General features: G+C 64.2%; 1 protein-coding gene across 1 annotated transcript in view; it reads left to right on the top strand.

The window, feature by feature from the left end:
- GRAMD4 (GRAM domain containing 4) overlaps positions 1-26554 on the top strand; it is an 86018-nt gene that overhangs the window by 53141 nt on the left and 6323 nt on the right. The window contains exons 4-14 of the mRNA XM_076006909.1: positions 10906-11026; positions 15308-15372; positions 17668-17800; positions 18365-18390; positions 18896-18987; positions 20390-20481; positions 21347-21395; positions 22337-22408; positions 22679-22722; positions 22792-22901; positions 25843-25997. Coding sequence (XP_075863024.1) covers positions 10906-11026; positions 15308-15372; positions 17668-17800; positions 18365-18390; positions 18896-18987; positions 20390-20481; positions 21347-21395; positions 22337-22408; positions 22679-22722; positions 22792-22901; positions 25843-25997 — 959 coding nt within the window. The remainder of the gene's footprint in view (positions 1-10905; positions 11027-15307; positions 15373-17667; positions 17801-18364; positions 18391-18895; positions 18988-20389; positions 20482-21346; positions 21396-22336; positions 22409-22678; positions 22723-22791; positions 22902-25842; positions 25998-26554) is intronic.

Genomic DNA, 26554 nt, shown 5'->3' with positions numbered 1-26554 from the left:
ATGCATTTCAATTGCTATTGCTTTTTGAGCACAAGTGCACTATATTCCATGGATTCTGCACATGAATATGCATTTATTGATTGCCTGCTGGATGCAGGCTAGCAGCTACTGGGTGCTCAGTGTACATCTGAACATATGCATGTATTTATGGATGGCTGGATGGGTCAGTGAGTGGGCAAACGAATGGATGGATCTAGTGGAGGGGTGGGTGGGTGGATGGATGGGTGGATAGACTGACAGGCTGTTCCACCACTGACTGGGCTTGCCCTTTTGCACACCCTTCGAGACCCGGCTCGAATGCTGGATGCTGAGTGCTCGGTTGGAAAGGAAGGGGTGGGGTGGGGGCGGAGCACACATTTTGGAACGCACGATCTCCAAGCTCAGTGCTGGGCCAGAGCCCCAGAGTGCAGCCCACGGGCCGTGAGATGCAGGGGACCAGCTCACGCTGGGAGGCAGTCGTCGTCCCCGAAAATCAGCCGCTCTGGGTGAAAACGCTGGCCGGGATCCTGTTTCTTATCACTTTACGTGGGAAAAGTTTTAATGCGGTATTTGCCTCCCCTAAAGCTGGAATCGGTTTCCTGAAATGGACCCAACGTAACAGTGGGCCAACATGTAAGCGGCCGCCGTCACGTTAGAGTGGGAAATGCTGAGGGCACGGCCACTTCCTAGTGACAGGCGGTCCGTGCGGTTGACGGTTAGCTCATCGTCCAGTAGACGTTACCTCTGCATAGAGCAGTGAGTAAATGGCAGGGAAGAAACGCACACAGACGTTTATAAGGAGAGCAAGGCATTTCCTGAAACAAGCTGTTTTCCCCGAGCGGAGAGGGTCCCGGGCGGGAGGAGGTTGCCGCGTGGCGTCGCCGTGGCGTCTGAGCTGGCTGCTGGTGGCGCAGGTGTGCTCTGGGCTCACGGTTGCCTCTTCCAGTGGGTTGATTCTGGGAGGGCGTGGCTTTGTCTTCTGGAAGGGCCCGTGGTGGTGACTGGAGGGGTGAGTTGGGGGCAGGTAGCGGCAGAGCCCGGCCGGTGGGGCCTCCAGGTGTTCCAGGTGTGCAGGCTTCTCGGCCGGCCGGGAGCAGCATTTTCAGTGGGTCCTGCGTGTGCGCTCCTGGCCTGGTGGTGGGAAGGAATTTTATTTAAGGATTATCACTTGATTTTTATTTTTGGGTTAGGCTGGGCCTGTCGAATCCTGTGCCGGGAGGACTCGGGCTCGAGAGTTCTACTTTCGCAGATTTAAAAATAGCCTTGGAGCCGCGTTCCTTCCTCCTCGTCGCTTCCCTGTGGGCCGGGAGCCGTTGAAGCTGGGTGGTGGGGTGAGCCGTGGCCCCTTGGTGGCCGGCCACAGCGGCAGCTGGGCACCGCCCCCGAATAGGGGTGGCCGTTCGCTCTGCAGAGGATGTCCTGGGGGTCCCCGGCCAGGTCCCTCCCCGTCCCTGCCCCCTCCTCCCTGGCGCTGGGGGAGGCGTGGAGCCTGGGTGGTGGCCAGCCCAGCCGTGGCGGGCCCACCGCAGCCTGCACGGGGGCGAGCGCCGTGTGCGCCGCTTTGCGAGCCGGGCTGGCTCCTGCTCGCAGGAGCTGTGCGTCCCTCCCACTTTCTGCCTCAGGCCTCTGCGAGCAGTGGCCGGCGGTCTCCGTAAAAAACGGGGTGCTGCTTCCCGCCCTCGTAACGGTCCCCGAAAGCTGCCCCAAGAGCTTGCCCTGGCTGGCGTGGACCCCGGCTGCAAAAGGCCCGTGGGTGTGAGGGCCTGCTGGGCTCACAGAGCACCCCTGGATCTCTCCCCCACCCCCTCCTCCTTCCCCTCCCCCGACGTATTTTGCTGCTGGACTGCTCTCAGGGTGGGGGCGGGGAGGGGAGGCCCTGTCCCCTTGGGGAGCTGTCCTGGTTTCCTCCGGTGCCACGCGCCCGGCTGTCTCACTTTCCTTCCTGGTGATCAGATGGCTGATCTGCTCTCGTGGGCCTGGTGTGAAGCGAAAGCCCAGTGTGAGAAGTCATGGGTCATGGGACAGACGTCTCTTTCTGGGTGCACCCTTGGAACTCAGGTTTGAGGGGTCTGACTTCCTCCTTGGGCAGGCATTTTGGCTCCCCACCCCCCACCCCGGCCTCCCACAGGCTTCCTTGCCTGGCTGTCTGTAACCAGGTCAGCTGCGCACTTCGTCCCGGCCGGCATCTGACCCTAGGAGAGACGCAGCTCACCGGGCTAGAAACCTGGCGTCGGGATCCTCGGATCTGGGATCCACCCATGGCCTTGGATGTGGCAGCTCCTCCAGCCCTGCAGAGCTGTGACTTCGTGACCTAACCTGCTGGGCTGTGGCTCTCACCCCCGGGGGCCCACCTGTGGCTTAGCCACTGGCAGGTGTGACATAACACTCTTCGTGGCCTCCCTGGCCCCGTGGTGGTGGGCATGTGTGGTCGCCGCCTGGACCCTGAGCTTGTGCACACGGCTCTGCCCAAGACAGGTGGCGTTGGGTCTCGGGGGAGCAGGTGCCCCCGTCTGCCCAGCAGTAGGTATGTGTGCTATTGGGATGCACTGTGGCAGGTCACACGCTGGCGGCACACATGGGTGACTCTGGAACATCACCCCTCCATCGGTGCATTTCACTGCAAGGGTTTAGAGAAGGTCCACGGGAGCTCTGTGGTCACGGCCCCTTGCTGGGGGCGGAATGGGGAGTCTTGCGTCAGGGGCGTGGGGGCCCGGCTGGAGGCGGGAGGAAGGGGCTGGCCGGGGACCCTGCGCTCCTGGGGGGCCCTGCCACCTCTAAGGAGGGCTCCTCCACGCTCTGTGTCCCAAGGCCTGTGGGGCAGGAGAGTCCACACGAGGCCACCGTTCCTCCCGCCAGCAGTAGTGTCATGGGGGCACGGTGGCGGGCAGAAGCACGCCTCCCAGAAGCGTCTTCCTCCTCCCCGGAGCCCGGGCATGTGGCCTCACGTGGCAGGAGGGACTTTGCAGGTGTGGACGGGTCGCAGCCCTGGGGTGGGGGGTGGCCCTGGGTTCCCCAGGCGGGCTCAGAGCAGCCACACGGGGCCTCACGAGGAGGCAGCCTTCCGGAAGGTCAGAGGGGAGAGCCGTGCCGTCGCTGCCTGGGGCAGGAGCTGAGGGACGCTGGCAGGCGCCCCAGAGCTGGAAACAGCAAGGGAAGGGGCTGTCCCCGCCCACGCCTCGACCTTAGCCCAGGGAGGCCCACTGTGGACCTCTGACCTGGAAGAGGGTAAATTCCTGTTGCTGTAAGCCACTAAGTCTGTGGCACTTTTGTTTGTTGGTGTTTTTTTTTTTTTTTTTTTTTGAGACAGAGTCTCACTTTGTTGCCCAGGCTAGAGTGAGTGCCGTGGCGTCAGCCTAGCTCACAGCAACCTCAAACTCCTGGGCTCAAGTGATCCTCCTGCCTCAGCCTCCCGAGTAGCTGGAACTACAGGCATGAGCCACCATGCCCGGCTAATTTTTTCTATATATATTAGTTGGCCAATTAATTTCTTTCCATTTATAGTAGAGACGGGGTCTCGCTCTTGCTCAGGCTGGTTTCGAACTCCTGACCTTGAGCAATCCACCTACCTCTGGCCTCCCAGAGAGCTAGGATTGCAGGCGTGAGCCACCGCACCTGGCCATTTTGTGGCACTTTTAACAGCAGCCACAGGGCACCGAGGCAGGGCTGCCAAGGGGCTCCCGTGCCACCCTGCGTGTGGCGTCCACCCCACCCCACCCTGCGGGAGGCCGCTCCACCCTGGCCAGCGCAGCAGGGCATGCCTGTGGACCACGGCGGCCGCCCTTGCTGTCCCAGCAGCTCTGGGTGTGCTGGGAGCCTGGAGCCAGTGCGGCAGCCCCAGGTGCCACAGAGAAAGGGCTGGGGCGGGGGCGGGGATGGGGCTCTGAGGTGGGGGCGGGGCAGCAGAGACCCGAGGGCAGGAGGCTGGGTGGGTGGAGTCCGTCTGCTGAGTGACCAGCTCAGCACTTTCCCCTGGCAGCAAGACAGCCCTCCTGCTCCTTTTCTTACCAGGAGGAAGCAAGCTCCACGACTGGGGGGGTTGTTGGTTCGCCTTTGTCCCGGGGAAGGACACGGCTGTGCTCCGCGTGCTGCGGTTGACCCAAATGTGTCACTGCTGGGCAGGAGGCCGGCTGTGAAGTCCAGTCCTTGGGTGTATGATGACCATTCGAGCCTCGGGGGCAGAGAGCAGCTTGGCCTCGCAGGGGCCGTTTGCTCAGAGAGAGGGAGGACTCACGGGAGGTGAGTGGTCAGAAATGTCGCTGTCTTTGTACCACCGGGAAGAGGTGGCACGCCTTCTCGTGGCTGGGCCGGAAACTGGGGCAGGCTGCTCTGCCAAGGGCAGCAGAGAGCTCGAGCTGCGGGGAGGCCGGGAGGCCGGGTGCCCAGCCCGTGAGCAGGGAGCACTGCGGGCTGTCTCGGCTCTGCAGGGCTCCGTCCCCCGGAAGGCCCAGGCTGGGAGGAGGGGCCGTGAGCATGCCTTTCCCCACCCCGGCAAGCGGGCATGCCCTTGGGAGGGTCTGTGTGTCCACACACACGTCCACACCCGTCCCCGGGGCTGGGACTGGCCGCTTCGGCCCAGGCTTTGGCTGATGCTCTGCCGCGTGGTGGAGCCGGCTGTGCGCTGACCTTCCCCGGTTTGGTGACACCAGGAAGGGACGTGCAGGGGAGGCGCCGCGAAGGAAAGCGTGGTTTCCTGTTGCTGGTGCTGGGAGGGGCCGGCGTGCCTCCGAGACACGTGTGAACAGAGAGCTCTGGGCGGCCTGACCTCCCGCGGGGCGAGGCCCGCACACGCGTGTGAGTGTCGAGGGCTGAGTCGGGCGGATGGGAAAGTGTTGGGACCTCCAGCCTGGGCCTTTCTCTATCACCCGGGAGCCAGGCCGTGACAGTGTGAGCGTCTCACGCCCACTTTCCATGCCATAGAGTCACCGTCCCAGCAGCAAGACAGAGGACGAGATGAGAGGCCTCCATGGCGCTCTGTGGGACCCCCCCCCCCCCGAGCTGGCTCGGACCGCAGGACTGAGTCGGGTGGACGCTCATCTTGGGAGAAGCGCTCGGCGGTCAGGTCCCCGCGGGCTCACGGCGCGCCGGGTTCGCCCACCTGCCCAGCCAGCGAGCCCAGGAGGAGCCCCGTTGTGTGCCAGGCCCGAGAGAGGGCCAGGGCTGAGGACTGGGTCCTGGGGACGTGGCCTGGGGACACTGGGAGGGTGGCGTGCCTTGGTCTCAGGTGGCCCCGGAAGGTCCACCTGGCCCTTGGGGAGGCCCAGGCTCTCCTGGCGGCCAGTGGGTGTGTGACCCCTCTGAAGTGGGGGGTTCTCAGGCTCCTCCGAGCTGGGCACCTGGATCCGCCTGCTGGGCCCAGGCCAGACAGGGCCGGCGCCAGGCCCCGACCACTGGGTTCACACACTTGATGCCGGGCACCCGTGGGGCCCGCTCAGACGTCCTTGCTGAGTGGAGTCATGTCCCCAGCACTAATTTCCCGACGAAGGGACTCGAGAGTTGTCCCCCCCCATAGCCGTGCCAGGAGGAGCCGGGGGCCTGCGTCATGCTGGGGTTGGTGAGGGCGGGGTGGAGGTCCCTGCGGGGTTGGGGTTTGTGGACTTACTGCGTGTTTGGGCTGTGACCCCTGAATGCTCTCTGGGCCCCGGCAGGTGCCGTGCGTGCAGGGGACGCCCCGGCAGGCCTCTGACCTGCCCTCGAATCTTCCAGGGCTGGGCCCCCGGGACCCGGGTCCACGTCCAGGCCGTGTGCTCAGCGTCTGGGGGGGGGCACGGACGTCCCTCAGGTGGTCAGGCCTTGGACGTGTGTCCACGCTTGGCACCTGCAGGAGTCCCGCTGCGACCCCTCCCCCACCTTGGCACCCTCGCTTGGCCAGGACGTGGCCAGACCCGGTGTGCGCGGCCCTCGGCTCAGCCCATCTGCCCTCGTTGCTGCGTGTGCCACGTGAGAACTTGCTGGGCTGTCCCCGCCTGCCCCTGTCCCTCCCCACACACCTCCCTGGATTCTGGTGGAGCCACGCTGGGTCCTGGGGCCGGAAGTGACACGGGGGGGCGGGGGGGGGGTCCTGTCTCCAGAACCCCCGGGGAGGGGCGGGCAGGAGGCAGAAGCCTAGAGATAACTGTAGACGTGGGACAGGGCCTGGCTGCCAGGAGGTCCTGTGTGCTGCACCCTCCCGGGGGACCCACGTCGTCTCTGGGAGTCCCTACCCAGCTCCCTGAGGGGACCCTGCTGCCCCCGACAGGACAGAGCACGCTCTGTGAGAGGGAACGACAGAGGGCCTCCTTGGATCCAGGGCTGGCTGTCCGGGAGGTCACTCAGGGGACACGGTGTCTGGGTCAAGACTGAGAGGTTGACGGACGTGCCGCCCTGGAGGGCAGAAGGAGCAGCCCGGCACGTGCAAAGGCCCTGAGACAAGACCAGACCGTGGCATTTGAGGACCTAAAAGGGGAGGTCCCTGTGGCTTGAACCCACAAAGCAAAGGTGAGGGGTTTGGTGGGGAATGGGTGGGCGGGGCCGCCGTGGGGAGCAGCTGAGAACTTGGCTTTTATCACGAGCCCAGTTAGAGGGAGCTTTAAGCAGGAGAGTGACAAGTTCCACCTTGTGCTTTTGGAAGAGCCTGGGACCCTGACTCAGAGGCAGATTGGGGGGCATGAGGGGAGCTGGTGAGGAATGGGGGTCAAGAGATGAGCAGACGGCATGGATTTGGGGTGCTTGGAAGGCAGAGTCCCAGCAGTGGGGGATGAGGATCCCCCATCTGCACCTGGCACAGGTCCCCTGCACCATAACGGAGCCAGCTGGTCACTGTGGGAGAGCTGGGGTGCGGTTCCCTCGGTAGGACTCTGGGGGCCTGGCCGGGGGCCCTGCCACCTCTGTCACCTGCTACCAGCTGCCCTGCACTGGCACCCTGGCCGGGGCTGGACCCGGCTCCTGATTCTGGTCTGGAAGTTGCCCAGGGCCCTGGCGGAGGCCACCGGCTCCCTCCTGCGCTGTTCCCTGCTCAGCTCCTTTCTGAGCACTTGCGTCTCGGCCAAGGTGACCCCTCTGGGTGGTGCCGAGGTTGGCGTCAGGTCCGCGCTCCTCAGGGAAGCTGGGCCAGGGCCGGATGGTCTCCCCAGGACTCACGGGGGAGCTTCGGAGAGAACCTCGAGTATCGAGAGCCGGTCCATCACACCCCAACGGGAAGAGCTTGTGTCCTCCAGCCCCCCGGGGGAGGGCCCAGCTGCAAGGGGTCGGGGGTCACGGGAGTCCCAGCCTATCCCAGCAGGCCGGGGAAGTGAGGGAGGGCTCCAAGCACCCCAAATGTTTATTGAGCAAATGGATCCTGGCTCTCAGCAGATGTAAATATTTTCTCACCAATCGGTGACAAATCCAGCAAGTCACCAGCACCGCTGGGGTGGGGGCAGGTGAGAGGCAGGCGTCTCCTTCTTCTCCCTCGGGCACCTCGAGCCCGTGGCCTGGTGCACCCTGAGGCAAGACCGCTACTGACCTTTGGCCTTTGGGTTTACTGACCCCGATCCAGCCGTGGCAGTGCCCTGCCTGGACGAGGTCCTGCCATTTGTGCACAGCTGCTTCTGGGAGCCAGCCCGGGACAGGGACCTGAGGCTGTTCTACTGATTTTGGCCTGAATTTTGGGATCCTTGGCATGACCAAGTCTGATGAAGTGGCCAAGACAGGAAAGGGAGCCACTGCGGTCACTTTGAACACTTACCTGTCTATCTTGAACACTTACCTGTCTACCGAGAAAGAAGCGTCCAGGCTGGAGGCCACCTGCAGCCCCACGCCGCTGGTCAGACCCCCAGGGGTTCATGGTCACACTGGGGACTGCTCATCTGGCCCCACCCACGGATTTAGTGAATTAGTTGGTCACGTGCCTTTGTCTCAGGAATGTCTTAATGAGACGGCACGTGTGGCTTTTTTTGTGGGAGTTTGCATTTAGTAAGGTCTTGGCTGTCAACCCTGTGACAGGGTGGTCTGTAAGACTAGAATCCAGGCTGACCGGTCACTAGACCCATGGCCCCCCACAAGCCATATCCAGGGTGACCTCTGGGTAGAGACTGCATTTAGCTGACCCTCTGCTGGGTCCTGCAGCCACTGCTACCCAGGAAACCAGGCTTGTTCCACCTGGATTTATCTGTGACCTCAGCCCTGGGGCCAACCCACTGTCTGCCCCATGCTGGACCTCGTCAGGGGGACGGGTGGGCTGGGCTGGGACAGCAGCCCCCCACCCCACCCCTGCTTGCAGAGGAAGATGGTCCTGAGAGGTGACTGCCAGTCATCTCAGGAAGCCTGAGGTACCGCTGAGATGCTCTTGCCGTCTCCATGGTGATGGAGCCAACAAGCTGTAGAGATGCTCTTCCACTTAGGGCGGGGCCGTGCGAGTCAAAGATGCACGTGGTACTCTGACAAACTCATCATAAAGTCAAAAAAATCATTGCGTTGAAGCTTCGTAAGCCCAGAGGCGCCTCGATTTTGGACCGGGTTTTGCCCCGATAAACCCATTGTAAAGTCGAAAAGTCCTAAGTTGGGGACCGTCTGTGTACGGACAGACACTCGAGGGATTATTATTACAGAATTGGCTCACGTGACCTGAGGCCGAGGAGTCCTCACTTGCGGTCTGTGCGCTGGAGGCCAGGGGGTCCGGGGGTGAGATTCAGCCCGCCGAGGGCCTGAGAGCCGGGTGGGGCGGTGGGGTCTCTGCTGTGAGTCCGCTGAGTCCGAAGGCCTCAGAGCCAGGAGCTCCGACGTCCGAGGGCAGGAGCAGACACGGGTCCGAGCTCGAGGAGAGAGGGACGCCCCCGACTCCCCGTCTGCTCTGTTCCCGCCCGCAGCGGAGGGGACGTTGCCGGCTCACCTTGGTGAGGGCGCATCTCCGCTCAGTCTGCAGAGCCAAACGCCAATCGCTTCTGGAAACACTCCCAGGAATAGCGTTCCACCAGCGGTCCAGGCATTCCGTGGGCCCGTTAAGTGGACACGTGAAATTAACCATCGCGGCAGCCAAAACACGGCAGTTCCTGACGCAGCCTGGGAAGACCCCACCGCCGCCTCCTCCTCGCTGGGAGGGATCTGTCCTACAGTTCTGGGACCACGCCAGTGCGTGCTGGGTACAGAGACCCACCACGAGTGCGCTCCCCGCCCTCGCCTTTGCAATTCCAGGCTGCTCCTGAGGTCTTCACGTTTTGGGTTAAGGTCGTTTTCAGTCTGGGGTGTGGCTGTCTGTGTTGGCCTCCCCCACAGTGCTGGCTCCCGAGGGCCTGGAGGGGACCCACCTGTGCCCCGTAGCAGGTGCCCCTGATCGAGGCCCCAGCCCAGCTCACCTCTGGAGCCCACAGGAAGGGTGGTGGCCAGGCCACCCTGGTCTAATTTGCCCTGGGAAGGAGCAAGGAAGGGGCTGAGCAGGGGGTCTAGCGGGCACCCAGCGGGCAGCGGCCCTCCATGGGGCTGCAGGCGTGGAATCCCGTCCAGAGGCGAGGCCGAAGACTCACTGGGAAGCCCGCCTGCCTGCAGTATGCCTCTGGGGCTGTCCCCAGGGTCTTGGCAGCTTAGAGTGTGACTCTTAAGGCTTTTACATCTGGGACTTTATAAGCCGGATTTATAAGCCAGCTATTGAGAATGGCTTACACATGCGTGCCCTCTGCCCGCCATGCACAGCTGGGAGCCAGGAGGAGCTGGCCGCCTGCACTGCTGCTCGGAGACCCCGTCTCGGGCTGCTGGCTGCTGGGTAGGGGGGTTCCTGGGGCTGGAGTCGCAGGGTTCCTCCCTGTCCTGCCATCTCCTCTGACCTGTGGGGCTGGAATGCACTCGTCCCTCTGTCCTTCCATCCTTCCATCCCAGCAGCCACGTGCTGCACTGTTCTGGGCACCCTGCGTGGCCGTGGCTGCCTGCACGGTGGCTGGGCTCCCAGGACCCCCAGCGTCCCCTCGGCTTCTGGTGCTCACAGGCGCCCCACCCTGGACGAGCAGGACCACTTGGGCTGGAGGAGGATCCTGGCGAGCTCCGTGGAGTGGTGCCGTGAGGCTCGAGTGGCCGTGTGGGGAGGGCCGGGAGGGGGGGCACCGTGGCCTCTGCGAAGGCCGAGGACCTGCAGGCGTCGTCGGCAGGCGCTGGCTCTCACTTTCATCCGTCTGTCTCTTCTCGATCTCTGCGTGTGCGCCAGGCCTCGGGAGGGCAGCGGGGACAGCCGGGCGTCAGGCTTTGTCATCAGGTGATCCTGCCCTCTTGGTTCGGGAGGTGGAGGCTGGGCAGAGGGAGGCGGAGAGGGGCCGAGTCTGCCTCTCTCCGAGTACTGGAAGTGCCCCCCTTTCTGGCTTCTGGGGGCCACCCGCACGCCTGGCTCCCGGCCCCTCCGTCCTCAGACTTCAGTCTCGTTGAGCTCCGACCCTGCTGCCTCCCCTGCCCAGACACTCTTTGCTGGGTACTTGTGACCTCGTGTGTCATGCGGGTCTCGACCCAGACCTCACCTTCTCGGCGAGGCTTCCGGAAGCAGCCGCAGCGGCTGCAGTGGTCTGTGCACACTAGCAGCCGGCACACGGAGGCGTCGCGTCGCTGTGGGGGGGTGGCCGTGGGCTGTCAGTGCCCCTTCCTCGGGTGACCTCAGGTGTCTCAGGTGTGGCGGTGGCGGCGTGGTGCCCTGTCCTACACCAGCCTGGAGCTGGCACAGTGAGCGAGTCCTCGCCCTCGCTCCTCCCACGTCTGTCCCCGACTGTGTGGGGGCAGCCCGGTGCACAGCCCCTTCCCACAGGTGCACCCAGGCAGGGGCAGAGGCCGAGGCCTCCTAGCAGGTGCCAGAGGGACCAGCGCCCCCACTGTCCGGGTGCTCAGGTCTCTTCCCGGAGCAGAGACTTCTCTGCCGTCCCGAGGCGGGCACGCTGCGTCTCGGAGTCAGGGGGCAGCGTGGACGAGAGTGGGGGTCAGCCTGCTTTCTCTCCCCCACAGAGGAGGAGCTCCGGAAGCTGCGCGAAGAGACCAACTCGGAGATGCTAAGGCAGGAGCTGGACCGGGAGCGGCAGCGGAGGATGGAGCTGGAGCAGAAGGTGCAGGAGGTGCTGAAGACCAGGTACCTCGCGCCCCGCGCCCCTGCCTGGACGCCCAGGCGGCCCCGGCCCTGGGAGTGGGCAGTGTCAGCCCCCCTGGCCTCTGCGGGACCCAGAGCACCTCAGGAGCATCACCCTTGGTCCTGGAGGGGTCTGAGGGCAAGTGGCGATACAGCCCTGGCGCCCCGATGGCCCGGGTCCAGGGCCGGTGTGTGCCTGTCGTAGCTGTGGTCTTTGGACAGGGCTGACCTCCCGTGCCTGGGGCTTATCTGGAAAATGGGCAGCATGGGGGCCGTGCTCCTCGTGGTCACCTGACCCAGGCGGGGGCGAGACTGAGGAGAGGATTGGTGGGGGCCTACAGAGCCCTAGAACCACCAAACCTGCAGCCTTGGCCAGCAGGCGACCCTGTCCCATGTGTCCTGATTCCCGGTGTCTTCTGGACCCAGAGGCTGGCCAGGACCCTCAGGACCTTCTGGGGACGCCGACTGCCCCGGCCTGGCCTTCGTGCTCTCCCAGGCTCCCCGCCCCTCCCCGGCCGCGGCTGCAGACCCTCCCGGGAGCCCAGCTGCCCGCCCTGAATGCTCCCTGCCATGTGGCCTCACCAGGCCCTGGGCACCCCTGCCTCCTTCGTCCTGCCAGATTCACCCTCCTGGGCTGGCAGTGCTGCCCCGGCTTCTAGAGGTGTTTGCAGGTGACGTCTTTGTTCTCAGACAGGTCCTGCCCTGTGTGGGGTTGGACTGCCCCCGAGGACCCCCTGCGCAGGACCTCCTGCCTGGCCCCACACACGGTCATTCCAGAGCGACACTGCAGGTTACAGAGCAGGTGCCGTCCCTGTCCTGAAAAAGCCCACGGGGCTCCGTGTCCCTCTGCAAGGTGTCCAAATCGGATGAGGCCTGGGCGCTCGGGCTGGCCACCTCCGCACCCCCAGCTGCACCCAGAAGCCCCCCACATACCTCATGTGCACACACACACACACACATCACACACACCGCACACGGTACACACCACACATACCCCACACACCTCGCGTACACATACCACGCATGCACGCACCACACACACACACCCCACACACCTCGCGTACACGCACCACACACGCACACACTATACACACTGCACGCACAGCACACAGACACCCACACCTGCACACCCTCATACCACACACGAACACAGCACTGATGCACACTCACATGACACACCCACGCAACCCCCCGCCCCGTCACGCACTGCAAAGCTGCCAATCCTGCAAGACTCACGATGGTTATACAAACGTCTGTTTTGGCTTTTGAGAAAACTCTCAGAGAACCACCTTGGGGTCCTCCTGCCGTGGGCGGGCAAGGGCTTTCTCCACCGTGGGTCCGAAAGCCGCCGACAGCCCTGCCCTGGTGCCCCTTGCCGGTCCGTGGTCTGGTCCCGCCTGCGCCCCGCCCTGAGCGTTCTTAGAGTTCACTCCTCCCACGGCTGCTGCCCCCTTGTTCCCTGCCAGGAGCCCAGAGTCAGGAAGGTGGGGGGCCGGACGGCGCGTGGCCCCCGTTCTGTGCTGCACCTGCACACGGGCCTCGCAGGAGGGCAGTGGACCCTGGTGACCGTCCGGCCTGGGAGGGCACGTGGCAGAGTGGGCAACGCCTGCCCTGGCGTCCACACCTCGATCCAGTTGCAGCCTCCGCCCTGTGGCCCAGGCAGCTGGGGGCTGGAGGCTTTCGGCCTTCCGAGAGGCCCAGACACGGCCCGCCCCTCGCTGGTTCGTGCCCTTATCCGGCAGCATCGTCCTTTGGAACCACCGTGAAGAATCAGTCGCCATTAGGAGTGTCAATACAACAGTCCTTTTCCCGTTGCACGAGGTTCGGGGTGTTTGTGTGGCTTTGAGTACCCCCTGGGGGCTCCCACTTCTCAGAGGCCGCGGCGGCACCCCTCGCTCAGGCTAGAATGTGCTGGTACGCTGCCTGCCCTCTGTCCCCCTGCTACGTTTTGAGAACGTATTGCGGTAACACTGTCATCAGGCAGTGTGTTCTTAGGAGCAGGCGTGACAGGCAGTCACCGTGTTCCGGGTTTGGCATTACGTGAAGGAAGTGACGTTCCTGCTGCCTGGGGCACCTGCTCCCGGGTCTCCAGTCCCCCTCCGCTGAAGGCAGCTGCTTGCTGCACAGTAATATCTAAACGCTGGTTTATTTCTAGCTGCCGTGGACTGTGCGTTATTAGACACAAAGCATGCAGTGCCAACACAGACCTGGGAAGGCCCCGCCCACTGAGGGCCTCCCCCACCCACTGCCCATCCATGGCCTGGGCGAGGTCGTGTGCATTTGGCCTCCAGGCCTCGTGGTGCACACCTGGGCCAGGGCTTAGGCAAGAGCCTTTTTTGTTTATTTAAAGACAGGGTCTCAGCCGGGGCGCCGGGGCTCACGCCTGTAATCCCAGCACTCTGGGAGGCCAAGGCGGGCGGATTGCTCGAGGACAGGAGTTCAAAACCAGCCTGAGCAAGAGTGAGACCCTGTCTCTGCTATAAATAGAAAGAAATTAATTGGCCAACTAATATATATATATAGAAGAAATTAGCCGGGCATTGTGGCACATGCCTGTAGTCCCAGCTACTTGGAAGGCTGAGGCAGGAGGATCACTGGAGCCCAGGAGTTTGAGGTTGCTGTGAGCTAGGCTGACGCCACGGCACTCACTCTATCTAGCCTGGGCAACAAAGCGAGACTGTCTCAAAATAAATGAATGAATGAATGAATGAATGAATGTCTCTTTCTGTCACCACACCCAGGAGTGCGGTGGCTTGTAGCTCACTGCAGCCTCAAACTCTGGGCTCAAGCGATCCTCCTGCCACAGTCTCCTGAATAGCTGGGATTATAGGTATGCATCACCACGCCCTGCTAATTTTTCTATTTTTTGTGGAAATAGGCTCTTATTGTGTTGCCCAGGCTGGTCTTGAACTTCTGGCTTCAAGAGCTCCTCCTGCCTTAGCCTCCCAGAGTGCTGGGGTTATAGGCATGAGCCATGGTGCCCATCCAGAAGCCAGCTTTTTGTGCTTCCTGGCTGAGTTGCCTCTTCTGGAGCCCCTAGGCTGGTTCAGAGACAGCCCTGGTCCAGCTGCCCAGGAACAGGGGAACCCACCCTGCTCCCGGGGTCTCTCTTGTGCCCCGGGTACCTCCTGTTTCCCGTGAATCCCCGTTTTGATGCCAGCTCTGGGCACGGACGGTCATTTGGGCGGCCCCACCCCGGCCACAGGGAAGGTGGGCATGGAGTCCTGGCCCCTCCCCCATGGCCATGGCTCCCTTCTTGGGGACCCCACCTCCACCTCCACGGCTCCCGCCCATTGCTCAGGGGGCCACAGCCCTCGCCCAGCTCCAGCTCTGCTGGTCTCCTGTCCAGTTGTCCTCCACATTCTGCATGCTCCCGCACAACGCGGCAGTGCCAGGTGCCGGGGACAGGTCACGAGCCTGAGGACTGGGTTGGTTCACAACACTGTCGGTGTGAAATCACGGGACATCAACAGAGCAGAAACCGCCTCTCCCCATCTCTGCAGGCGAGGGGGCACCTGTGCTGAGGGTCGCCAACCCGGAGGAGGACCTGTGCCCCCCTCCCAGCCCTGCCCAGGTCTGCCTGGGGCCCCGTGGGCCCAGGAGTGCAGAGGCGTCTCTGGTGCGGGACAGGTGGGCTGGGCGCTGCGGCTTGGGCGGAGGGAGCAGCTGGCCAGGGAACCGGGACAGACGCGGCTCCCAGGGGCCGGGCCAGGCTGCCCGCTGAGCTCGGGCTCCCTCAGAGCACACAGCGGACGGTCAGGTCTATAGGGTCTGACAGGTGGGCAGAAACTCCAGGAAGGGCAGAGCCCGAGGGGCTTCTGAGGCCTGGTGACGGCTGTGATCAGGGTGCAGTGGGGGCTTGGGGACGGGGAGCCCAGGCAGGCGGCCGACCTGGGCCGAGCTGGGTGCAGACAGCTGACAGGGTGTCACCTAGCCTGTGGCCTCTCGTGGTGCCTGATAGATTCGTGTGTGTTAATCTTTCCAGCAGCAGCCTGATGGGCAGTAGAATTTTAAGAGTTAAAATTAACAGCAAAGAAAAGAGCTGCGTGAGACTTCATTTGGTTCCTAAAAGACAACACACGTGCCTGTTGAACACGGCTCTGTGCTTGCCCAGCTACCGTCACAAGCACTATTCGAGCAGTTTGGGGGTCCTGGGGAGCACCCCGCTCACCCCGCCCCCTCCCTGTGCAGTTTGAGCCGGGTGAGCCCCAGAGCTGTGTGCGGCCGACCGTGCCCCGTGTTTTGAACTAACGGACGTCTTGCCTCTTCTCGCCGCTCTCTTAGAACGGAGGAGCAGCCGGCTCAGCCGCCGCCGCCGAAGGGGCAGACCCAGGCCACCAACGGAGCAGGTAGGCCCCGGTGGGCAGGCGGGCAGCGGAGCTGGTTCTGCCCCTGGGTACCCGCTGGCACCCGGGAATCTCCTCCCGTCAGAACTGGGTTACTGTCTCTCGCTGGGAGCTGATGAGTCATCGTAGCAAACTCGAGTCGTCAACCCAAACCTGACTGTACTTTCTCATGGAAATACGACGTGCTGTTTCGGCATTGCCCACGGAACGGCGGCGTGGGGGCCGCACAGGTCCCTCTGCCACTGACCTGGCGGCCTGCTGTCCGGGCTGACCATCCCGCCGACGGGACGGAACGGGCAGTGGGGGCCGCCGCTGGGATGATCCCCAGCCCCCGGTCAGGAGACAGAGCCTTTTTCTCTCTTCTCCTTGTCTTCCCACGCCTTGGCCCCTTTTTGTCTCTCACTCCACACTGGGAGTGGAGTAAGAATTCACCTACAATTCTCGTTCAGAGGATCGATGAGAGAGGGGACTGGATTTTCCATTCAGCTCTCGTGGGTTTGGCCTGCGCACCCCCAGGCAGCGCCGGTCCCTGCAGGGTACCAAGCTCGAGGACCTCCCTGCCTGCGCCAGTCGGGCCCAGAGAGTTAAGCCAGAGAAGGCCCACTGGGTTCAGCCCTGCCCGGCGTAAAGATGAGAACACAGAGGCCCCAGCAGGGAAGACTTCTGCCAGGGGCACCTGCTGGGTAGAGGCCCAGCGTGGACCAGAGCTGGGCCCCGTCTGGGTCCTCACCGAGCTTGCCTGCCGGAGGGGAAGGTGGTGTACGCCCCTTCCCCGGGGCCCGGGTGCTGGGCCCGCCAACCAAGGTGGAGCTGCACCCCCTTTGTCGTGGCCTCCTCAGGCCCTCAAAGCCCTCGGCCTGTGCACCTGGGCCCCGGAGCCACGAGCAGCGCAGGAAACCCCTGAGGCCCCGCTGCCCAGGGATGAGAGAGGGTCAGAGTGCCAGTGGGGAAGACCCTGGCTCCCCAGTGCCTTCGGCCTTGCCCCCCTGCCGAGGCCTGTCCTTGCCCTGCGCTCTCTGCATGGGGGGAGCGTGGTGGGGGAGGCGCTGGCTTCCAGGGTGGCCCCAGAAGGGGGAGGAGGTGGGGGTGGGGACAGACCTGGTGCACACCTTGCACAGGTGAAATGGAGGCCCGGCGGGGGTCAGCAGTCAGTCCCAGTGATGGGGGTCAGTTATAAAAAGGTGTCAGGGATAAAGCCACGTGAGGGTTCTTCGTTTCCTCCAGGGAATCAGCCCTGAGGGCCCTGGCTGAGAGGTCCCGGTCCTGGCTAAGAGCAGGGGCAGGGGTGGGCTGCAGGACACGGGGAGGCCCTCCAGGCAGCTGGCAGCGCTCCCCGCACCTGCGGTTCAGCACGCCCCAGCCCCCGTCCGGCTTTACATTTTAAACGGCCGAAAATATCAAAAGGCTATTTGGTGACATGTGAGCGTTATGTAAATCTGGTATTTCAGCATCCATAAATAAAGTGCCATAGAAACAGGGCCAGGCCCATTCGTGTACGGCTGTCCCCGCCACGGGGACGGGTTTGCTGTCACCGCCTGGACTCTCACCTTAAAAACCCCGCCAGGCCCCAGCTGGGGTGCGAGAACCTGCCCGCCCCGTCCTCCCCGAGAACTCCGTGCTCTGCCCTGCTGGGGTCTCGGGGTACCCACACCTCAGCGCCCCGTGGCCTGTGGCCCTCAGGCTCCTGCCCTGAGCCCGAAGTGCAGGGCGGTGGGTGGCACCTGCCCGCCTTTCCCACGCCCGTCAATCGAGGAGGGACAGCGCCCCCTGCAGGCAGCCCCACAGCCGGCTTTCCGAAGGGACCAGACTGGTCTGTGCCACGGTGCCCACATTGGGCAGGAGACCTCCTGGGCTCCCGTGGTGTGCGCTGCTTTCCCCAGGCTCAGCCTTGGTGACCAGTGTCTGTCACCAGCACTAAGCCACGACAGCTCGCCCAGGCCAGCCACCTCCCTCGCTGGGCCCCGTCCCTCCCAGGACAGCCCCCGTTGGCTGGTCCTCAGACTCTGCAGGACCGGGGGGTGACGAGCCCACCCAGACAAGCCAGAGGTGGAAAGGGAGGTTGACACAGACCCCTGAGGTGGCCTGGACAGCCGGGCGTGCCCAGAACACGGGGGCCGGGGTGAGAGACGCGACCCCACGCCGCGGTGGGTTTTGCAGCCGGGCGGCAGTGTTTGCTGCTGCACCTCCTGTCGTTGGAGAACTGAGCCCTCAGAGTCCCCTCCGCCGTGGACCCCTTGGTTTCCCGGCTCCATGGGGGAGGCCCCTGCCCCTCACCGGGCCTCTGCCCCCTACCCCCAGACCGCCGGAGCCAGGGGCTGTCCTCCCGCGCCCAGAAGTGGTTCTACGACAAGTTCGGGGTGTACGTGGAGGACTTCCGCTTCCAGCCCGAGGAGAGCACCGTGGAGGCCGAGGAGCCCCTCAGCGCCCGCAGGTAGGGCCCCACACCAGCCCTGGGGTGGCCGTCCCCAAGCCGGGGCGTCAGCAGGCAGGCCATGTCTGTCACCGTGAGCCGCCGCTGTCTCCCCGAGCCCTTCCCCTGGGGGGATTCGGCTGGCGGGGCCGAGAGACCTCCATGAGGCAGCCCAGAGCACTGTCACGTCCACCCTGGTCTCCCTCGTGGTCCGTGACAAATGTCCTGTAGGGACGCTGGGCTCGGGGGGGCAAGCGCCCGCCACCCCGGGGCCTTCCCTTCATTGGGTGGTTCATGAGCCCCATCTGCAGACGTAGGCCCTGCTCGCCAGGCACGGGGTCCTGGGAGCCGGACAGCACGGCGCTGGGGACTCGTGTGGGCGGGAGAGGAGAGGAAGGGAGCGGTCCTGTCGGCCAGTCACCGCGTCTCTTAGGGAGCTGGCGGCCAGGGCCACCCCGGCGCGCGGTGCTGCTCGAGTCCCCGTGCGTGCCCGGGCACGTGGGCATCTTCCCAGGAGCCGGCGGGGCGTGGGCGGCAGGGATGCAGGGCCCGGGGCGCACTAACGCTGGCTCCTCTCCCTCCCAGGTTGACCGAGAACATGAGACGCCTGAGTGAGTACCCGCAGAGCCGCCAGGGGCAGGGCCTGGGCCGTGAGCCGCCCGAGCTTCTCCCAGACACGTGCTGAAAGGGGGTCAAGGAAGAGCCCTGCCCGGGGGGCCCTGGGGAGGAGGCTCGTGCTGGAAGCCTGGCCGAGGCCCACTCACTTTCAGGGGCCGAGATGGGGGAGCCCCCGGGGGCGGGAACAGAGTTTCCCCCAGCGCCTGGACCCCCAGCGTTTGGGATGAACGCTGATGCTTTTCTCAGACGCTCCCAGCCCCAGGGGGTGCGAGCAGGGCTCCTCCCTGGGTTCGCCCGTGTCCCCCCTCCTGTCCCTGCTGAGGGGAGGGGCAGGTGGCATGTCCCCTGCAGGGACAGCAGACTGCCTTGGGGGAGTGTGCTCACCAGGAGCCCGTATTGGCACTGGTTGTGCAGCGCCAGGGAGGCCAGCCTGGCCCTGCGCGCGGGCGCGAGGAGGCGGGCGCTGGGGCTGACCGCTGCCGTCTGCTCTGTCCCCAGAGCGTGGTGCCAAGCCTGTCACTAACTTCGTGAAGAACCTCTCTGCCTTATCTGACTGGTACTCCGTCTACACGTCAGCCATCGCCTTCACCGTGAGTGGCTCCTTGCAGGGTGGGCGGGTGACGTCCCCCCAACCCCGGGCAGCACTTCCTTGGGCCCCGGGGACTGTGCGCAGCCTCAGCTTCCTCGTCTGTGAAGTGGGTGCCCTGATGCTGACCCTCAGCCATGGGGTGGCTCTGAGGATCAGAGATGTTGGGGTGGGCCCAGGGCAGGCGGCAGGGCTCCCTGGACAGGGCGTGGCGGCCACTGTCTGGGCACAGGCGTGGCCCTCACTGCAGCATCCTCGGGACAGGGTCTGGTGATGTGGTTGTCACCCACTGCTGGGGCCGGGGAGGCTCCAGACAAGGGCAGGATGGGGTGGGGCACCCAGCCCGGCCTCCGTGAGCCCCAACTGCTGGGAGGGACAGGACCGCAGGGCTGGCGTTGCCGGGGGCTCTGGGGAAGACAGCCCAGCTGCCCTGCCTGGAATTGTCCTGCAGCGGCTGCCCCTCAGCCGTGCACAGGAAGACCTTCTGCCTGTTTCCCGGGACTGGAGCCCGAGGGGTTCCCAGGGGTGGAGGGCTGTGCCTCCTGTGTGAGGTGCAGGTTGCCACCTACCTGCCGCGGCCTCAAGGCCAAGGTGGGCGGCCACGGCCCCAGGAACCCTCCAAAGCCCCCAAAGGCAGCACAGTCCTGTTGAGTGGAGCCCACCTCTCTGTCCCGAGGTCCCCAGCTGGCTTCAGCCTGGAGGGGACCTGAGGACCACCCTGGCCCCGGCCCTGGGTCAGGCCATCTGGGCACATGTCTGAAGCCCACACCTGGTGCCTTCCCCGGGGACTCCTGCCCATCTGGGAGATGAAGGTTGCCGGGGGGCAGCTCCATCTTGCCACTGGGATCCTTTCCTCTCCCATTAGCCCTAATAGACGCCTCGCCCTGCGAGGCCTTTGCTGCCTTGGGTCCGGGATTCCCGTGCATCCCGTCTCTCACGGCTAAGAGACAACCCCGGATTCAGACCCACCTCCCCAGCCTCCGCCCGGCCAAGGGTGGATCCCATCCCCAGCCCCCTCGGGGCCTCTGCTCTGTGTCTGCAGCCTTGTGTGGGGCACAGGGGGCCCCAGGTGACGGTAGCCCTGGCGGCAGCACCCTCCTGGCTGGTCCTCAGCCTGCGGTTGGCCGCCCCACTCAGGTGTGCTGAGACCTAGTGATGCCTGAGTCTGGCGCGTGGAGCCACACGTGGGGGCCGTGACGGCGGGGCAGCTCTCTCCTGCTCCCTCCCTGCCCACGCAGGGCGGCTTCTCTGTCCCTTCCTCCGGCTTCCCTGCACATGTGCCCTCCTCCCTGGCTGTCTGGGGAGCCCCCGGGACCGGGTCTCCCTGCTGGGCTGGGGAGGGGGAGGGATTCCGCTCATCCTGACCCCACAGTCATGTCACCTGCCCTCCCCCTTGCGCTCCGCAGGTGTACATGAACGCCGTGTGGCATGGCTGGGCCATCCCGTTGTTCCTGTTCCTAGCAATTCTGCGGTTGTCCCTCAATTACCTCATTGCCAGGTAGGTGAGCCGGATTGGTGTGTGGCCACCGTGTGCACGGCCGTGGCGTGTCCCTGCGTCACACACGACGGTGGCACTGGATGGGGTGTCGTGGGCTGGCGTTTGGAGGGCGACCCTCTAGCAGGCTCCAGAGACCACCCCCCCCCCGGGGCAGGAACCTCTCCCCAGACCTCAGCGTGTGGGTTGCAGAAGCCACACGGGCTCAGTGTTGTGCAAAGTCCCTGCTGGTGGCTGTCGTGACATGGATGGGCTGGGATGCGGGGGCGGCGGGGTGAGCAGTCTGCAGTTGGCACCCTGCCTGAGGGGCGCGTTGCACCAGCCCGGGCCCCGTGTCACTCCTTGCACCCCCACAGAGCACCCCTCCCTGTGGAGGCCCAGGGCCCCTGGGAGCCCTGGGGAGAGCAGCTCAGATTCCGTCTTGCGCTCGGCCCTTCCCGAGTTTGCTCTGATCTTCCGGGTGACTTTCTGTGCCTGCTCACGTGGGCTGGTTCGGAAATGGTTTTTGTGGAGAGCATCTAAGCTCCTGCAGGAGTCTCGGCACTTGCCGTGCTACTCCCGCTGGTTTCTGTTGAAGGCTTCTTCCCCGCTCCACGCCTCTGGCTGCTTTTACATGTGTCCCCTCCCCTCAGGACAGCCCCCGCCGAGGCAGCGAGGGTGAGACGGAGTCACCCACTGCTGGGGAGCGGCCCTGGGGGTCCCGGGGTGGACTTGCAAGACTGGTCGGGAGCCCCTTCCCCCGTCTGGCTGGCAGAGAAGGGCCCCTTCAAGCCTGCGGGGAGGGCAGGGCTGGTGACTGGACGCCACCCCGACCACGCTGCTTGCAGGTGGCACTGGTTAAGGTGTGTCCCTGCTTCCTGTTTGCCAGGGGCTGGAGGATTCAGTGGAGCATCGTGCCGGACGTGTCTGAAGCCGTGGTAAGTCCTGGGAGGGCCGGGGTCTCCTCTGTCCGTCTCCGCCAGGTCAGGCCCAGAGCCCGTGTGTGCCGCACAGGGAGGCCCCAGCAGGGAGGCCCCCAGATGAGGCTCTGTGGTCACCCTCTGGGAGCCCCCTGGAAAGGAGAGGTCAGCCAGCCCAGCCCCAAACTGGGGCTCCCAGTGGGAGAGGGACCCTTGTAGCCCCACAGCCTCCCTGGGTGGGGTGGTGAGCAGCGAGCTGGATGAGTAGATATCGTCCCACCTGGGACTGTAGAGTGCACTTCCGGCCCCCTGCCTGATTTTATAAATAAAGTTTTATTGGCACACAGCCACACTCATTCATTTACACACTGCTACGGCTGTGTCTGTGCTGTAGTTGAGTGGCTTTGACAGACCACATGGCCTGAGAAGCACCCTGACCCTTTACGGAAGTTTGTTCTAGAGGGAGACACCCACCCATGGGGCAGGACCACCAGGTGTTGGTAGAGGGAGGCCAAGGCGCCTCCACGTAATTGACAGACACCAAGCACCTGCTGTGCCCTGGGGCACACAGAGGTGGGGGTGGCGGCCGGGAGGAGGCAGGCCTGTGCCCGCCTGGCCCTGGAACTTGGGCCCCAGAACTCGGGAGGTTCTGAATGAATGGGAGATGTGAGGATGTGGACAAGCGGGACAAGGCTGGTGTCCTGCCCATAAGTGAGGGAGTGGGGGCTGGGGGGTGGTCTCAGGTGCACCTGCACAGGTGAGCTGTGCCAGGGTGGGATTTCGCCATCAGCCCAGAAGGGCGCCTGGGTCCCCAAGAGGTGTCCCATCGTCACTGACTATTGTAGGGAGTAGAGTGACCTGCAGGTGCTTGGGGCTGGGAAGCCTTCATGCTGTTTTGTCAGTAATTTTTCTGAACTGTTAAATTTCAGTGGAAAATTCTCTTTCCCCTTTGACTGAAGGAACCTCCCAAGGAGGACCTGACCGTGTCTGAGAAGTTCCAGCTGGTGCTGGACGTCGCCCAGAAAGCCCAGGTACCGCCGTGGGGCCCCCCGTGCAGCCTGCGTGGACGGTGGGTGGGGCCCTGGGTAGAGGAGCCCCCAGGCTGGAGGCAGGGCCGGACCTGGGTCCCCCCCAGCCCTCACTCCAGGCCAGGCCCCCCACAGGCCCGGGAGTGGCTAGACGGGGCTGTGGGGCTGTGGGGCTGTGGGGCTGCATGTCTGTGGCCTGCCCAAACCCCGGGTGTCCGGGGCTCCTGGTGTCCCTGCGGGGTCTGTTGCGACCGAGGTTTCTTCTTTGGGCAGAACCTGTTTGGGAAGATGGCCGACATCCTGGAGAAGATCAGGAAGTAAGTGGCGAGCCCCCGCCCGGCGGCGTGGTGCGCCCGCCCCGCCTGAGCCTGCCGTCTCCCTTGTAGCTTGTTCATGTGGGTGCAGCCGGAGATCACGCAGAAGCTGTACGTGGCGCTCTGGGCCGCCTTCCTGGCCTCCTGCTTCTTCCCCTACCGCCTGGTGGGGCTCGCCGTGGGTAAGGCGCCGTCCGCCCCCGGGCCTGCAGCAGCGGGGAGGGGGCCTGCAGCAGCGGGGAGGGGACGGGAGGGGACGGAGGTCTGGTGGCGTGAACGAGAGACGGTCCCCTGCCCTTTCCCCAAATCCCTGGCCATGAGCAGAGGAGGGTCCCTCAGGGACACAGCAGGGCTGAGCTCTAGCAGCAGCAGCTCGTCACTTGTCAGGTGCCATCCCCAGTGTGGGTGGAGCCAGAGTTGATCAGGGCCTTGGTTTTGAGACCCAGATTCTCACCTCACAAATGCCCTTGGGCCCTGCTGGCCAGGGACCAGGACTCTTGGAGCGTGAGCATGGAGGGGACCCCAAAGACCAGCAGTCAGGCCTCTGAGTGGCGGCAGGGTGCAGGCGGCCTGGCAGCACCCAAGCCCTGGGCTGTCTTCTGTGCTGAGCCCGGGAGGTGGGCACCTGGGGCTTGGTGTCCTGGAACTGTCCTGCTGTCCTCTTTTGTGGCAGCCGGTGAGGCTTGATCCTTGCGACCACACCACGATCACCACCACCACTGGGTGGAGCTGCCGGAGGCTGCCAGGTGTGGGGGTCAAGGTCGTCATGCTGGTTCTTCACGGCCTGGCCCGTCTGCCCTCCCTCCCACGGTGCCGGCAGGAGACCTGTGTGTAGGGGACGAGGGTGGCCCCAGCGGGGATTCGAAGGCCCCGGGCTGAGCTGTCCCTCTGGCATGCTGGAGGAGGCCTGGGAGCTCCGTCTAGTCGACCAAGCCCGTGTCCCACTTGCGCCCCTCCCTGCCTGAGCACATTTCCAGAGTTAAAAAGTCGGGACTTGGGGTCAAAAAGTCTGACTTTGGAAGCTTATATGAAAATGTCTTATAAAGGCCAAACAAAGCCAAGGCAAGGCGCAGCTTTATCCGGCTCCTTTTATAGGAAAGTGCAGATGTTACAGGAACCTCAGTCTGCAGGGAGGGGCTTTTCATGTGCTCTGGTCTGTCCGGGCGGGCACCGGGCACTGTGGGCGGCACTACAGCCCCCGGCTGGGAGGGGCCTGGTGGTTCTAGCTGCTCGGAAGGACGCACTTCCCTGGCTTGAGGAGGTGCCTGTGGGTGGCGCCCAGCCTCTGGTCCCTGCACTGTTGCCACGTGGGGCTGTGGGCGCAGGTCAGTGTGCCTGCTTCTCCACGCTCTGGTTCTGGGTGTGCTCAGCTGGGCAGGCAGCCCACAGCTGCTGAACCAGCGCAGGGGGACGGAGCCAGCTGGGGCGAAGAGGCCTCTCGGGGGACACGGCCAGGGGCATGGGGCAGTGCCGGGTGAGGGGTCAGATGGGAGTGGACTTGGGGAGGGCCTTGGAATCTGTGTCAGGTGTGGGGAGTTTGAGCAAAGGAGGGACATTTATGGCGTGTTTTAGGTGGGTCAAAAATAGTCCTGGGCCAGGGCAGAGTTGGAGAGAACGGGGCACTGGGGAGACCAGCAGAACTGGGATAGGTGGGGGAGGGTGTGGCCTGGGTAAGGGTGTGGCCTGGGCAGAAGAGGGCGTGGCCTGGGCAGAAGAGGGCATTGCCTGGATAGGAGTGGGTGTGGGCTAGTCTAGAGCATGTGGCCTGGTAGGAGAAGGTGTGGTCTCGGTGGGTGTGGCCTGGTGGGAGTAGATACAACCTAGTCTAGAGAGGGTGTGGCTTGAATGGGATTGGGTGTAGCCTAGTTTAGAGGGTGTGGCCTGGTGGAAGTGAGTGTGGTCTAGTCTAGAGGATGTGGCCTGGTGGAAGTGAGTGTGACCTAGTCTAGAGAGTTTGGCCTGGTAGAAGTGGGTGTGGTCTAGTCTAGAGGGTTTGGCCTGGTAGAGGTGGATGTGGCCTAGTCTAGAGGGTTTGGCCTGGTAGAGGTGGATGTGGCCTAGTCTAGAGGGTTTGGCCTGGTGGAAGTGGGTGTGGTCTAGTCTAGAGGGTTTGGCCTGGTAGAAGTGGGTGTGGCCTAGTCTGGAGGGTGTGGCCTGGTAGAAGTGGGTGTGGCCTAGTCTAGAGGGTGTGGCCTGGTAGAGGTGGATGTGGCCTAGTCTAGAGGGTTTGGCCTGGTAGAGGTGGATGTGGCCTAGTCTAGAGGGTTTGGCCTGGTAGAAGTGGGTGTGGCCTAGTCTAGAGGGTGTGGCCTGGTAGAAGTGGGTGTGGCCTAGTCTAGAGGGTTTGGCCTGGTAGAAGTGGGTGTGGCCTAGTCTAGAGGGTTTAGCCTGGTAGAAGTGGGTGTGGCCTAGTCTAGAGGGTTTGGCCTGGTAGAAGTGGGTGTGGCCTAGTCTAGAGGGTGTGGCCTGGTAGAAGTGGGTGTGGTCTAGTCTAGAGGGTTTAGCCTGGTAGAAGTGGGTGTGGCCTAGTCTAGAGGGTTTGGCCTGGTAGAAGTGGGTGTGGCCTAGTCTAGAGGGTGTGGCCTGGTAGAGGTGGATGTGGCCTAGTAGGTGTGGCCTACTCTAGAAACAGCTCAGCCTGGTGTGAGTGGGTGGGGTGCTGGTATTGGGGCCTAGGGATCTGACCTGTTTGGACGGCAGACCCACTGATTTGCGGGTGGATGGCGGGGTCAGGGAGGGAGTTGGGCATGCTGAGGGTGCTCTCTGAACTGCTGGGTAGGCGATGGTCCCCTTTGGAGCCACAGGGAAGGTGGGGGGGCACAGTGGGAGGGGCACGCTAATGACTCTGGGGTGGAAGGTGTGCGGAGCCCAGGAGCCGCCTGGCCGCTGGTCGGAAAGTGGGGGACATGGCCCTCGCCCGGCGTTAACCATGCGGCTGGGCAGGGAGGAGGGGCGAGGCTGAGCTGGGGTCCGGCTCACGCCCAGGAGAGCCCGGGCTGGGCTGTGCTGGACTCGGGCAGGGCGCGGGTCTGGGAGGCAGAAGGTGCTGGAACCGTCATCCCAGACAGACACACAGGATCGCCAAGTTCTGGGTGAAACAGGGCTCTGTCTCCCCTACCCCAGGACTCTACGCGGGCATCAAGTTTTTCCTCATCGACTTCATCTTCAAGCGCTGCCCGAGACTGCGGGCCAAGTACGACACGCCCTACATCATCTGGAACAGCCTCCCCACGGACCCCCAGCTCAAGGAGCGCTCCAGCGCCGCCGTGTCGCGCAGGGTGAGTCCCGGGCCCCGCTGGGAGCGCACGAGGGGCCCACAAAGCCCGTCAGTCCCCAGCCCCAGTTCTCTGTTCACCGTCGGCCCATTTGGAAGCTGACCGTGTCAGGGGTCCTGGGAACTCTGTGAGGTTCTTCCCCGTCACCTCTTTTCGGAGGCCCATTGTCCCTTCATGCACCCGTTAGGGGCCAGCCCCTCCCCAAGCCCAGGGCAGCATTGGGGGGCTGGGCTGGAGCCCCCGCTGCCTGAGAGCCCCTCGGAGCAGGGTCCCACCGAGCCAGGCCAAGGGCTGGCCCGGGGCAGGGTGCTGAGAGCCAAGGGCCTGGGAGTGACCACTCCGTGGTGGGTGCCTGGGCCCTGCCAGTCCTGACCGAGGCCGAGTGGCCCCTTCTCAGGGGCCTGAGAAGGGCCCGCCCTGGGCTCCCAGGCTGGTGCGGGGCCCTGTTTGTTTGTGGTGACAGGCACTATGGGGATGGGCACGGTGTCCTGAGGCAGGACACAGGTGCTCTCCTCAGGGCCTCTCAGACCATTGGGGAGGTTCTGAGCCCAGTAGGGCTT

The sequence above is a fragment of the Microcebus murinus genome, chromosome 10 (genome assembly GCF_040939455.1).
Source record: "Microcebus murinus isolate Inina chromosome 10, M.murinus_Inina_mat1.0, whole genome shotgun sequence".
NCBI lineage: Eukaryota > Metazoa > Chordata > Mammalia > Primates > Cheirogaleidae > Microcebus > Microcebus murinus.
Note: the sequence above shows the minus strand (reverse complement) of the source record. Positions and strands in the feature narration are given on the sequence as shown.